This window comes from Balaenoptera physalus (genome assembly GCF_965194825.1).
Source record: "Balaenoptera physalus genome assembly, chromosome: 9".
In the NCBI taxonomy this organism is placed as follows: Eukaryota; Metazoa; Chordata; class Mammalia; order Artiodactyla; family Balaenopteridae; genus Balaenoptera; species Balaenoptera physalus.
This window is the reverse complement of record NC_138888.1, coordinates 31,722,467-31,737,398: the sequence shown is the minus strand read 5'-3', so window position 1 is coordinate 31,737,398 and position 14,932 is coordinate 31,722,467. Positions and strand designations below refer to the sequence as shown.

The following is a 14,932-nucleotide window of genomic DNA, read 5'->3' as shown; positions in this document are numbered from 1 at the left end:
TGTTAGCAAAAGACTCAAGGGGCTCAGAACCCTTAGTCATCATGACAGCTTTGGCTGGTGCCACCTGCGTCATGCCTGTGCCCACTGAGGTTGCAGGTCACTGCCTTTTGGACCTTATCTCCTCTTTGGTTCCCCTCAAGGCTACCTTTGATATTCAGTCTAATTGCAATCAACTCCTACCCCTCCAATTTAAAAATGGTGAGGGTGGAGTGTTGGAGTATAGTGTTCTCCAGAACCCCTGGGGGTTGTCCTTTTGTGCATAAAACATCATCATTTTAAACATTTATTCTGTGCTACTAAATCAAGAATAAAACTTACAAAGGCAGGATTCTTTCCTCTTTGGACTTTATATTCTAGAAAATATTTAAAATATGGTTCTGTTGATTTAATTCTAACATTTTCTGGTGTGTGTGTGTTGGGGGTGGGGGAGAGTTCTGGTATTTGACAAGAAGAGGGGAGCTTTCTTTACAGCAACTCTGTTTTCCACAGTGTTGGCAGACAAGTGTCCGAGGACGGTGTCAGTTTAAATGTGTACTTGGGGGCACTTCTTGACCTGTCCCTCATCTCCGATGAGTTGCAGGTGGTGTGCAAGGAAGCTGAGCGTGCCACCTCAACTTTCTGAATAGCCTGTAGATCTATATTTAGTGTTTCTTTTAGTCTATGTAGGTGAAAGAAAACGTAAGCTCAGCTAAAAAAGATTTTGCTTCTAAGGAGGCTACATTATGCTGTAGGAATGAGAAGGGCGAAATTGTGCAGGTGATGGGAAGGTGCTTAAGAAGCCTTGGTTCAGATACCAGCTCAAGTTTTTTGATACTTGGTATGTCAGCAAGTGAGAATATTTTTTTTCTAATTAAGACTATTCTTTTTAGATCAGTTTCAGGTTCACAGCAAAATTGAGAGGAAGGTACAGAGATCTCCCATGTACCCTCTACCCTTACACATGCATAACATCCCCCATTATCAGCATCCCTCACCAGAGCAGTACATTTGTTAACAATTGATGAACCTATGTGGACACACTGTAATCACCCGAAGTCCATAGTTTACATTACAGTTCACTCTTGGTGCTGTACCTTCTGTGGGTTTGGACAAATGTGTAATGACATATACCCATCACTATGGTATCATACAGAGTATTTTCACTGCCTTAAAAGTACTCTGTGCTCTACCTATTCATCCCTTTCTCCCCTCTCCCAACCCCTGGCAACCACTGATGTTTTTATTGTCTCCATAGTTTTTCCTTTTCTAGAATGTTACATAGTTAGAATCATACAGTAGGTAGCCGTTTCAGATTGTCTTCTTTCATTTAGTAATATGCATTTAAGGTTCTTTCATGTCTTTTCATGGCTTGATAACTCATTTTATTTTAGCCCTGAATAATATTGCATAATCTGGATGTACCACAGTTTATCTCTTCACCTAATGAAGGATGTCTGGGCTGTTTCCAAGTTTTGGCAATTATGAGTAAGAGTGCTATAACATCCCTCTGCAGGTTTCTGTGTGGACATAAGTTTTCAGCTCTTTTGGGTAAATACCAAGGAGCATGATTGCTGGATCATATGGTAAGAATATGTTTAGCTTTGTAAGACTGCCAAACTGTCTTTCAAAGTGGCCATACTATTTCGTTTTCCTATCAGCAATGAATGGGAGTTCCTGTTGCTCCACGTTCTCACCAACATTTGGTGTTGTCAGTGCTCCAGTTTTTGCCATTCTAACAGTTGTATAATGATATATCATTGTGTTAATTTACATTTTCCTGATGACATATGATGTGGAGCCTTTCTTCATATGCTTATTTGCCATCTGTATATCTTTGATGAGGTATTTATGAAGGTCGTCAGCCCATTTCTATAAATTGAGGTATAATTGACATATAACATTATATTAGTTTCAGTTAGGCAGCATAATGATTTGATATTTGTATATATTGCAAAATGATCACCACAATAAGTCTAGTTAACATACATCACCACACATTGTTACAGGACTGTTTTTCTTATGATGAGAACTTCTATGATTTACTGTCTCAGCAACTTTCAAATGTGCAGTATAGTATTGTTAACTATAATTGCCAGGCAGTACATTACATGCCCATGACTTATTTATAGCTGGAAGTTTATGCCTTTTGACTCCCTTAACCTATTTCACCTACCCTCAGCCCCCTGCCTCTGGCAACTGCTAATCTGTTTTCTGTATCTATGGGTTTGGGGTTTTTTTTAATTCCACATATAAGTAATATCGTACAGTATTTGTCTTTATCTGTCTGACTTATTTTACTTAGCATAAGGCCCTCTAGGTCCATCCGTGTTGTCACAAGTGGCAAGATTTTATTCTTTTTTATGGCTGAATAATATTCCACTGTATGTATGTACCACAGTTTCTTTCTTCATTCATCCATTGATGGACACTTGGGTTGTTTCCTTATCTTGGCTGTTGTAAATAATGCTGCCTTGAATATGGGAATGCATATAATCTCTTTGAGTTAATGGTTTTTTTTCTTTGGATAAATACCCAGAAGTGGAATTGTTGGATCACATGGTAGTTCAGTTTTTAATTTTTTGCAGAAGCTCCATACTGTTTTCCATAGTGGCTGCACCTATGCACATTCCCAGCAACAAGGATTCCCTTTTATCCACATCCTTTCCAACACTTGTTATCTCTTGGTTTCTTTGATAATAGCCATTCTGTCAGGTGTGAGGTGATATCTTATTGAGGTGTTGATTTGTAGTTCCCTGGTGATTAGTGATGTTGAGCATGTGTTCATGTACCTGTTTGGCCCATTTTTAACCAAATTGTCTGTCTTCTTGCTGTTGAGCTTTTAGAGTTCTTTGTATATTTTGGATAACAGTCCTTTATCAGATGTGTCTTTTGCAAATGCTTTCTCCCAGACTCTGGCTTGTCTTCTTATTCTCTTGACATTGTCTTTCACAGAGCAGAAGGTTTTAATTTTAGTGAAGTTCAACTTATCAATTATTTCTTTCATGGATCATGCCTTTGGTGTTGTATCTAAAAAGTCACTGCCATCCCCAAGGTCATCTAGCTTTTCTCTTGTGTTTTCTTCTAGAAGTTTTATAATTTTGCTTTTTACATTTAGGTCTATGATCCATTGTGAGTTAATTTTTGTGAAGAGTTTCAGGTCTGTGTCTAGATTTATTTTTTTGCATGTGGATGTCCAGTTGTTCCAGCACCATTTGTTGAAGAGACTGTCTTTGCTCCATTGTATTGCTTTTGCTCATTTTTCAAAGATCACATTGATTACACTTGTCTGGGTCTATTTCTGGGCTCTCTGTTCTCTTTCACTGATGTCTTTGTCTATTCTTTTGCCAATACCACACTGTCTTGATTACTGTAGCTTTATAGTTAGTCTTGAAGTTGGGTAGTGTCAGTCCTCTGCCTTTGTTGTTCTCCTGCAATATTGTCTTGGTTATAATGTTTATTTTTGCCTTTCCATGTAAGCTTCAGAATCAGTTTGTTGATATTCACAAAATAATTTGCTGGGATTTTGATTGGGACAAATGAGAACTTTTAATGTGTTTGTACTCTTTCTCTTAGATCTTACATGGCATTGTAATGAAGATTTTTTTGGTTCTCTTTTAAAAACTATTAATATGATTTATTCTTGTCAGGACAAATAGGCACCTAGATATTGGCATTGGGTGGAGGGTGGTAATGGTTTCTGGAGCCCTTCGTGTGATATCAATTAAGCAATTATTGGGTCAACTCACACATAAAAACAGCTGACCCACATTAATGTTGACCTTAAATTATCCCAGTAGGTAGCACATAATTCTTGCTACCACAAAGGAGGTCACTTATTTTCTTTTTTATAATCAGAGATATAAATTTTATCTATGTGCTGGCTTGGTATCAGTGATCTCAGGTAATATAAATAAAAGCTGAATCTTGGGTACATACCGTGGATTAATGATGTTACAACTCTTACAGAGAGTGGAATTGCTTCCTTCAAATTTGTTGAAAAGTTTCTTAAGTCTGTTCTTTTAGGGACACTACTATGTTTGGTGGACTTGATAGCATTTCTCATTACCTTTCTTTTATATTTTTAGTATTCTCCTAAGAAATTGATTAAAAATATTCTGGTGGGGGATTTCTAAAAAAACAGTGTCAAAGAGAAAGATTAATCTGTCATTTTAAATAGGTATGATAGTAAGTAACCTTGGTAGACCAAGAAAGAATATTTTTGTCGAGAGGGTGCCACATACATTGGGAATATTTTTTTAACATAAAAAATGCAGACATTTTATTTTATTTTTTTAAACTTTTTATTTTGTACTGGGATATAGCCAATTATCAATGTTGTGATAGTTTCAAGTGCACAGCAAAGCGACTCAGCCATGCATATACATGTATCCATTCTCCCCCAAACTCCCCTCCCATCCAAGCTGCCACATAACATTGAGCAGAGTTCCCTGTGCTGTACAGTAGGTCCTTGCTGGTTATCCATCTTAGATATAGCAGTGTGTACTTGTGAATCCCAAACTCCCTAACTGTCCCTTCCCCCAGCCCTTCCTCCCTGGTAACCCCAAGTTCCTTCTCTAAGTCTCTGAGTCTATTTCTGTTTTGTAAATGAGTTCATTTGTATCATTTCTTTTTAGATTCCTCCCACTGGGAATATTTTTTGTGTGTACTTTTGTTGGAATATCGAATGATAAATCATGTACCTTGCGGTGACACATTGAACTGCCATTGTTAACTAGGCTTCAGGTAAAATGAATGCAGCCATTTATCTTAGAGGTCACTGTGGGAGACAGATGACTTTATTCAAGTAGTGGTCAAAAGAAAAATACTTTAATCTTAAAATGCCTCTTTCAATCAAGCTGAATTAAGTCTACTGAAAGTGGGAACACAAAAAGTCTCACTGGAACGAAGATATGCATTTCTTGAATTGCTGTGTTCTCGCAGGGCTCTGTGACGAGCCTTTCAATATGCTTTTCCCTGGGCCAATGTTGATAGTCTGAGGATGCTTTGTGGAAATCATAGGTGGGGCAAGAATCCAGGACAGATCTGGAAGATTCATTTATAACTTTATTTTTTGTTGATTGGTTAATTAGTTTGTTATTGTAGATAGTTAATATTTGACCCATAGGCTGGATATTTTGGCATACTGACCAGGTTCATCAAGCAGAGTGAGTAGATGGAGATTTTTCACATGGATATTTGGATTATTCTGGAATTCTCTGTTCTCAATTGAAATTTAATATTAAACTTAAATTTCTGGCCATGGTGTGCTATCCTTATAGGAAAATAGGAACATTTAAAAAGTGTTGCTGCTGCCTGCAAGGACTTTTAGTCCACAGTTCCCTTGAGCTAAGTATTTATTGAGCTCTTATTGCCGTGCCATGGAGTAGCAGAGCAGGAGATAACCGAGAAGACTAGGACATGGTTTCTGCACTCAAGATGTGTCTTTAGCAGAGCAGATACTGAATCAGTAGTTGGTGAATAAATACATTGATAAGTAATGCTCATAATTTGTAAAGAAATTAAAAAAGGAAAACCAGCAGGACTTAGCTTTGTTCTCTGCTGTATCACCGTAGGCTAAAATAGCTGGGTATATAGTACGTCCTCCATGCACCCTTGTTGAATGAATGACCAAGCAACCATGTACTATACATGTAATCAGAGTTATAGTAATCCAGTGGAAGCTCATCCCTTCTGTCTGGGTTAGTCAAGGAAGGCTTCATGGAGTAGATGGGAGTTTAGTTGGTGAGAGAGAAGGACTGCCTAGAAATAAGGAATGGTGAAGAGGTTCCTGAGGAGATGCTGGCAGCTGACAGTGGAAGTGCGACAGTAGTAGGTGATCACCAAAGGTAAATTTTGGAAAGCCTTGGAAGGCAAGTTTAAATTTTCCTGTAGAGACAATGGAGAGTAAAAGGGATGTTTTAGAAATATTAATCCAGAGATGTTATACTAGATGCATTGAAGAGGGGAGAAATTGTGAAGGGCACATGGATAAGACTTGGTGATGAAGTGGGTTGAGTAGGGAAAGGAAGGAGTTAAAGATGGTAATAATCTTGTTTTGAGCTTGGTTGTCTTGGTTAATAGTAAAAGCATAAACAGAAATATGAAAGTCAGAAGGGAAAATTAACTTTTTGTGGGAAGATTTTTGTGTTTTAAATTTCTTAATGTTTGAAGTAATGGGACACTTTATTGTGTACTGAGAGAAATCACTGAAGCACACACTTTTTGACCTGATATGCTTCTTGGAGACTGAGTAATGATTAGACTCAAATCCAACCCTATTATCTTACTGGTGATGTATCAGTAATATGATGAGTGATGTTATCTTAAAGCTGACTGGGGTCAGGAAGAGCTGCAAGAATGCAATCTCTGGTCTAGATGTAGAGCACAAATAGGGTGGCAGATGTAGAGAGTCATTTACAGTGTATTGAAGGGTACTTAAAAAGTATTTCTTCATGTGAAGTTTGATTTTCCCTCTTAAATTTGAAGAGCCACTATAAAATAGTTCCAGGTAACACATCTGGAGGTACATCTATACAGTATAAACACTGTGTTGTAAGATTAATAGAATTCTTTAAATATTAGGCAATATACTCATTCATTCTTACTAATAAAAATAGTCTAAACTTGCTCCCAAGTATGGTATTAGTAATGAATTTCTTTATCTTTCTTTTAACAATATCTTGACATATTTAGTTTAGTAAATTCTATATAGAGATCACTGAGTTAAAGCTTTTGGTCATGGGCCTGGAGTACCATATTGTCACTTTTGAGGGGAGAGCAGTTGCTAAGGCCTCCCACTGTAGCATGTCCAGATGGGCCTTTAACCCATCCCTCTTCTGCTTGGATGTTGCTAGGAATGATGGTTATAAGCATAATTGGCCTCGGACATGTGTTAAGGAGAAGTGGTGGGGCTCAGAAGGAGGGTTAGGAACCAGTTCTCACCCTTGGCATATATGCTTTTGTATTCCAATCCCTGTTACATGTGAGGTTAGAAAATAATGTCCATCTTCCTGTTCACACCCTCTGTGTCTGCCTGTCCCAGACCTGAGGTCGTAAGTGCTGCATTGGGCTTTTGGCTTCTGGAGGTCATGGGTGATATTCCAAAACTGAGCTGATGTTTAATGTGTGAGCGTTCTAATTACTTCTTTTTTTCCAGCTTTATTGAGGTATAATTGACATATAACATTATATAAATTTAAGGTGTACAGTGGTGATGACTTGATACATTTATATATTGTGAAATGTTTGCTACAATAAGATTAGTTAACATATCCTTCACTTCACGTAATTATAATTTTGTTGTTATGCTGAGAACATTAAAGCTCCACTCTCATAGCAACTTTCAAGTATAGGATCCAGTATTGTTAACTGTAGTCACCATGCTGTACGTTAGAGCCCCAGAACTTATTCATCTTATATCTGAAAGTGTGTTCCCTTGACCAACATATTTTCTGGGCCTATCCCCCTCAGTTCCTGGCAACCTCCATTCTCCTGTTTCTATAAGTTCAGTGTTTTTAGATTCCATATGTAAGTGAGATCATACAGTACTTGTCTTTTTCTGACTTATTTCGCTTAGCATAATGCCCTCAAGGTTTATCCATGTCACAAATGGCAGGATTCCTTTCTTTTTAATGGCTGAATAATATTTCATTGTATATATATATATACACCACATTTTCTTTATCCATTCAACCATTGATGGACACTTAGGTTGTTTCCATGTCTTGGCTATTGTGAAATATGTTGTAGTGAACAGGGGAGCACAGATATCTCTTTGAGATAGTGATTTCATCTTCTTCAGATATATGCCCGGAAGTGGGATTGCTGGATCGCATGGTAGTTGTATTTTTAACTTTTTTGAGGAATCGTCATACTGTTTTCCATAGTGACTGCACCAATTTACATTCCTACCAATAGCACACAAGGGTTCCCTTTTCTCTACATCCTCACCAGCATTTGTTATTTCTTGTTTTTTTTTCATAACAGCCATTCTAACATGTGTGAAGTGATACCTGATTGTGGTTTTGATTTGCAGTCCCTGATGATGAGTGATTTGAACACCTTTCCATGTACTTGTTGGCCATTTGCATGTCTTCTTTGGAAAAATGTTTATTCAAGTTCTCTGTCCATTTTTAAATAGGATTTTTTTGTGTTTTTGCTATTGAGTTGTATGAGTTCCTTATATATTTTGAATATGAACCCTTTATCAGATATGTGATTTGCAAATATTTTTTCCTATTCTGTAGGTTGCCTTTTCATTTTGTTGATTGCTTCTTTTGCTGTGCAGAAGCTTTTTAGTTTGATGTAGTCCCACTTGTTGATTTTTACTTCTGTTGCTTGTTGTTTTGGTGTCATATCCAAAAAAGGCATTGCCAAGACCAAAGTCAAGGAGCTTTTCTCCTCTCCTATGTTTTCTTCTAGGAATGTTATAGTTTCAGGCCTTAAGTCCTTAATTCATTTCAAGGTAATGTTTGTGAGTGGTGTAAGATAAGGGTCAAATTTCATCCTTTTGAATGTGGATATCCAGTTTTCCCAGCACTACTTACTGAAAAGACTGTCCTTTCCCCATTATGTATTCTTGGCTCCACTGCCAAATATTAGTTGACCGTATATGTGTGAGTTTATTTCTGTGCTCTTGATTCTGCTCCATGGCCTATTATATGTCTTTTTTTATACCAGTACCATATTGTTTTGAAATCAGGAAGTGTGATGCTTCCAGCTTTGTTCTTTCTCATCATTGCTTTGGCTTTTGGGGGTCTTTTGTGGTTCCATATGAATTTTAAGATTTTTTTTTTTCTATTTCTGTGAATAAATGCCATTGTAATTTTGATAGAGATTGCATTGAATCTATAGATGGCTTTCAATAGTATGGACATTTTAATGATATTAACTCTTCCAATCCATGAACATGGGGTATTTTTCCATTTGTTTGTGTCTTCTTCGATTTCTTTCATCAGAATCTTATAGTTTTCAGTATATAGATATTTCACTTCCTTGGTTAAATTTATTCCCAAGTATTTTATTGTTTCTGATACTATTTTAAATGGAATTATTTTTAAAATTTCTTTTTCAGATGGTTCATTGTTACTGTATAGAAATGCAACTGATTTTTGTATGTTGATTTTGTATCTTGAAACTTTACTGAATTCATTTATTAGGTCTAACAGTTTTTTTGGGTGGAGTCTTTAGGATTTTCTATACACAAGATCATGTTATCAGCAAACAGAGACAATCATACTTCTTCCTTTCTGATTTGGATGCCTTTTTTTTCTTATTCTTGCCTGATTGCTCTTGCTGGGGCTTCCATTACTATGTGGAATAAGAGTGGTGAGGGTGGGCACCCTTGCCTTGTTTCTGATTTTAGAGGGAAAGCTTTCAACCTTTCACCATTGAGTGTGTTAGCTGTGGGTGTGTCATATATGGCCTTTATTATGTTGAGATATGTTCCTTCCGTACCCAGTTTGTTGAGAGTTTTTATTACGAAGGGATGTTGAATTGTGTCAAATGTCTTTTCTACATATATTGAAATGATCATATGATTTTTATCCTTTATTTTGTTAATATGGTGTATCACATTGATTTATTTGCATATGTTGAACCATTTTTATATCCCAGGGATAAATATCCCTTGATTGTGGTGTATGATCCTTTTAATGTGCTGTTGAATTTGGTTTGCTAGTATTCTGTTGAGGTTTTTGCATCTAAATTTATGAGGGTATTGGCCTGGGGTTGTTTTTGTTTTTTTGTTTTTTTTTCTTATAGTATCCTTACCTGGCTTTGATATCAGGGTAATGCTAACCTCATAAAATGAGTGTGGGAGTGTTATGTCCTCTTTGGGTTTTTGTTGTTGTTGTTGTTGTTTTGGTGGTTTTTTTTTTTTTTTTTGGCAGAGTTTGAGAAGAATTGGTATTAATTCTTCTTTATTTTTTATTTTATTTATTTTTTGCCATTTTACTGTTTTCTTAACACAAACAAAACATGCACACGAGCTGTCTATTCATTTTCTTCGCTGCACAGCCTGGCGTTGGGCTTGGTGACTCTGATGGCCAGCTGGGCTGCTCTCTCCACAATGGCTTTGCGGTTCTTGGAGGAGACGTTGTGCGCAATCTCAGCACAGTAAGATTTATTGCACATCAGCTGTTGGTAAAATTCACCCATAAAGCCATACTGTCCTGAGCTTTTATTTGTTGGAGGTTTTTGATTACTGATTTAATCTTAAATTTGTTATTGGTCTGTTCAGATTGTCTGTTTCTTCATGATTCAGACATGAAGGTTGTACGTTTCTAGGAATTTATCCATTTCTTCTGGGTTGTCTGATTAGTGGCCTATAATTGTTCACAGTAGTCTCTTATGATATTTATTTCTGTGGTATCAGTTGTAATGTCTCCTCTTTCTTTATAATTTTGTTTGAGTTCTTTCTTTATCTTGGTAAGTCTAGCTAAACGTCTGTTGTTTTTGTTTTATCTTTTGAAGAAAACAACCCTTATCTTCATTGGTCTTTTCTACTGTTTTTCTATTTTCTATTTCATTTATTTCTGCTCTGATTTTTATGTCCTTCCTTCTGCTAACTTTGGGCTTAGTTCTTATATTTTAGTTTCTTGAGATGTCAAGTTAGGTTTTTTTTTTTTAAGTTATTTATTATTTATTTTTGGCTGTGTTGGGTCTTAGTTGTGGCATGTGGGATCTTCGTTGAGGCATGCAGGATCTTTCGTTGTGGCATGTGGGCTCTTCGCTGTGGCCCGCGGCCTTCTCTTTAGTTGTGGTGTGCAGGTTTTCTCTTCTCTAGTTGTGGTGCACAGGCTCCAGGGTGCGTGGGTTCTGTAGTTGTAGTGTGTGGGTTCCAGAATGCTTGGGCTCTGTAGTTTGCAGCACACAGGCTCTCTAGTTGAGGCGCGCAAGCTCAGCAGTGTGGCGCGTGGGCTTAGTTGCCCCGTGGCATGTGGGATCTTAGTTCCCTGACCAGGGATCTAACCCACGTCCCCTGCATTGAAAGGCAGATTCTTACCACTGGACCACCAGGGAAGTCCCAAGTTCGGGTTGTTTACTTGAGATCATCCTTTTTTCTTAGTGCAGGCATTTATTGCTATAAACGTCCCTTTTAACACTACTTTTGCTGGATCATAAGCTTTGGTATATTGTGTTCCCATTTTTGTTTGTTTCAAGATATATGTTTTTAATTTCCCTTTTGATTTCATCTTTGAATCATTGGTTGTTCATGAGTGTTTGTTTAATTTCTATATGTTTGTGAATTTTCCAGTTTTCCTCTTGTTATTGATGTCTGGTTTCATACCATTGTGGTCAGAAAAGGATACTTGGTATGATTTCAATTTTTAAAAATTTGCTAAGACTTGTTTTGTGACCTAATACATAATCCATCCTGGAAAATGTTATGTATGTGCTTGAGAAGAATGTGTATTCTGGTGCTGTTGGATGGAATGTTCTTTATATGTCTCTTAGGTCCATTTGGCCTCAAGTGTAGTTCAAATCCAATGTTTTCTTATTGATGTTCTGTCTGGATGATCTATCCATTGTTGGAAGTAGAGTATTAAAATCCCCTGCTATTATTGTAATGCTATCACTCCCTTGAGATCTGTTAGCATTTACTTAATATATTTAGGTGCTCAGATGTCTTTGCTTCCAGTCATCTGCCTTCCTGGATCCATAGCTCAGTGGAAGGAGATGAAGGACTGACTGGGCATGAGAGACGAGCCCCCTAGTTTTTTTTTCCTCAGTTAAGGGAGACAAGAAAGAGAATGAGTGGGAAATGTGCAGCATTTGAACAGATGACAACCATCCCTTTTACAGAAAAATGAAAGGATAATTTAACCTTGATCATCACTAGCAGGGAAGCAAAATGGCCATAAAATACTAACATCTAGTAATTTACTGTCATAATCCTAACTCTTCCTCGAAGAGTTTCCTATTTCTTAAGTTGCAGTGATAGCTCTGAAATTAAAAAGAATATTAGTTTTACAAGCTTATTTTAACCATTTCCTAACAGTAGTAATTGCCTTTGTCTTCATGGGAGGGCTGAGACTTTGTTAACAACCATCCAGGCCAAGGGTTATCAAATTACTGATCCTATGTGGCTAGTTGATTAGGAAATCTCAATTACCTGACATTTGGTAGTGGCAAAGTAGAAGCAAATACATCTTGTTGGTGATTTCACATGTCTGAGGCTCCAGGTGGTGGGTATGTGGACTTCAGTAGTAGTAATCACTTTTGGATGAGAGAAAAACAAAAATCCCATGTAGAAATGGGGAACTTCCAGCATTGCTAGGTCGAATATTTTTAGATTGGGGCTAATGAACTGCTTTTCAACCTGAAGTCTTCAGGGACAGGCAGTCTCCTGCTTCTGCAAATACCAAATGAAAGGCCAAGCCAGTATTCTTGGATTTATAGATCCAGTTTACCAGACTGAAGGACACTTGCTCTTTGTAACTAACTGAACTAGCTGGCCCCTGCATGCTGAGTTTCTATGGCAATATGATCTCAGTGACCTATCTTCTCTATTGTGGAATGTAGGTGATAAGAATGGAGGTGAGCCCGATGATGCTGAACTGGTAAGGCTCAGTAAGAGGCTGGTGGAGAATGCGGTGCTCAAGGCTGTCCAGCAGTATCTGGAAGAAACACAGAACAAAAACAAGCCAGGGGATGGGAGCTCTGTGAAAACTGAAGAGGCTGATAGGAATGGCACTGACAGTGACAACAACAGGAAATGAGACCCGAAGGCAGGCAGGCCCCCGCCGCTCCGTGAGAAGCATCCCTGCTCCCCTCTGCCGAGTCAATGGACTAATTTGCATTGTGCTATTTAAGTGTCTCTTGTCCAATCTGTGGAGATTGCCTAATACTTTCATGATCGATGTGTTTGCATTCCTGAAACACAACAGAAGAGAAATGGAGTGCTGGGACTATCAGAGGAAATTAATTTATGAAGGAAGAATGGCCCAGGTTTTACTTGCCCTCAGCCGAGGCTGTCGGAGAGAGGATTTTGCGTGATGCCTCGTGGATTCAAAGGCCATGGAAGGGGCCTTGCCATAAATGGAATACTGCCATTTATATTGCTTAGCAGGGCATTTGACTACTTTATCTGAGGCCAAAACACACACAGAGCTAACAAGTGCTATGATTAAAATGATCACTGTTGAAATTATTATCCATATAGCTAGTCCATAATGTTTCATGTTTGTCCTATGTGTGCTGTCGCTTATGCAGTGATCTTTATTTACAGTAAGTTTGTTTCATGTAAATGATATATTTTTGGTGAAATGCAACCTTTTTTATAAAATGTGGGCAGCATTTTAAAGGTTTCTTTTTAACCCTCTTTTGATAAGTCAGTGTGCCATATTTAATGTTTTTCATTGGCATTTGTATGTAAAATGTATCATATAATTTTTTTTCCATAGGCCAGAAACCTATTGGAATCCGGGACTTAATTAATGAAGCTTTGCGTCGAGAGAGGATGGGTCTGCAGTCCAAAGTGAAACAGATAAAGGAACTTTTATTAAAGCCTGAGACTCAGGCCAAAATTAGGAGGGAGCTTTTTGAAGGAAGATTCATTAACAACAGTAATGAAGGAAATGATGTTGATTTCAGCGCAATTTTGACGTAAGCTCTACATTGCTATCGTGGTACCAGAGTTTATGAAATCTTTTCAGCTCATTAAATAGCTCTTTGGTAAATACCACAGAAGTGTTCTGATAGAGTCTGCACAACAGCAAACCAACATTGGTAAGGAGTTAACAATTTCTTACGAAAGAAAACTGATTCTGCACTGTTATTTTTAAGCTAAACTTGTGTTTTAGAATGTTTATCTCTATAATACCGAGATTCATTTTATAGAAAGGACTTCTTAATTAGCCATTGTGAGATGTTCGTTGGGTCCTCACAAATAAAATATACAGACTGTGGAAAATCATTTACAGACAAAAAAAAAAAATACAGTATTTTAAGGGTAACTTGTCTCCTGTTGACATGATTTTTGTTGTTAAATCAAAAGAAGCATTGTTCACATGTATCTATGCCTAGTGTTACTTTTAATGAGACTTTGAATGTTTATTGATCACTAGTACTTGAATGAACATTTATAAATGTAATTATTGCAGTCACTGGTTAAGAATGTTTTATAATGTCCATATGAGTTATTTTTCAGTGATCAAAATGTAATTTGCTTTTTCATTTCTTAATGAATGTTTGGGATTTTTATTTTCTACTTTTCTGAAGATAAGCCCCCGGTCTTACTGTATCCCTCATAATCTGAATTTGTTTGCACTGGTTCATTTTTAAAGAAAATTCTTGAAAAGTTTCCCTCCCATACAATAATCACTGGTAACAGCTTTTTCTATAGTCAGTGTAAAATTGCTGCTACTAAGAGATCATGATGGAGGGGGAAATTATTAGAGATCAAATATGTAATCATTTCAAAGATAAAAATCCAGTTTACTCATGGATTTTAGCTATTTTTTCACTGGGTAAATTATACTACATTTATTTATAAGTGAGTTTATGCATTTTCATGCCTGTTAATAAATGTATTGTTTTCCCTTGTTGCCTTTCTTTATTTTTTTGTCTCACTCTTAGAAGCTGTTGGAGCTTTGTGAATATAGTGAAGTCAGAAACAGGCGCTCTGATAGCTTAGTGTTTCTTAACTTTTACGTTTTTGTCCTTCATGCTAAGATAGCACAGCTGGCAGAGCACCTTTAACCTGAGACTTTTAAAGCTCTTCAAATCAGTCAGCTTCACAGAGGATTAACAACAGAACATTGAAGGCAAAGAAAATCTCAATAGCATCTCATAAACTGCTAACAGTGGGTCACTGAAGTGATGTCAGTAGCAGAGATGAAAAGAGAGGGTCCATCCAGATGCAAAGACCTGGGAGCTGCTTACCAGGAGTCCCTCCTGGGGGCGGAGGGCTTTACTGTTTGTAGACGGCTTCGTTAAGTCAACCCTCGAA

The 14,932-nt window shown here is 37.3% G+C and overlaps 1 protein-coding gene across 10 annotated transcripts in view; it reads left to right on the top strand.

Moving 5' to 3' along the window:
* The window catches only part of AKAP7 (A-kinase anchoring protein 7), a gene marked incomplete at its 5' end in the record, with an annotated part of 141,452 nt that extends 126,924 nt beyond the window's left edge, over positions 1-14,528 (top strand). For 4 of the 10 annotated variants that reach the window (XM_082474825.1, XM_082474830.1, XM_082474831.1 and 1 more), the window contains one exon: positions 13,386-14,528. In XM_082474825.1, coding sequence (XP_082330951.1) covers positions 13,386-13,591 — 206 coding nt within the window. In that variant the 3' untranslated portion in view covers positions 13,592-14,528. Of the gene's footprint in view, positions 1-12,504 lie in introns of all 10 variants that reach the window. The other 6 variants (XM_082474832.1, XM_082474834.1, XM_082474827.1 and 3 more) reach the window with 4 other exon arrangements.
* Positions 14,529-14,932: the final 404 nt, after the last annotated feature.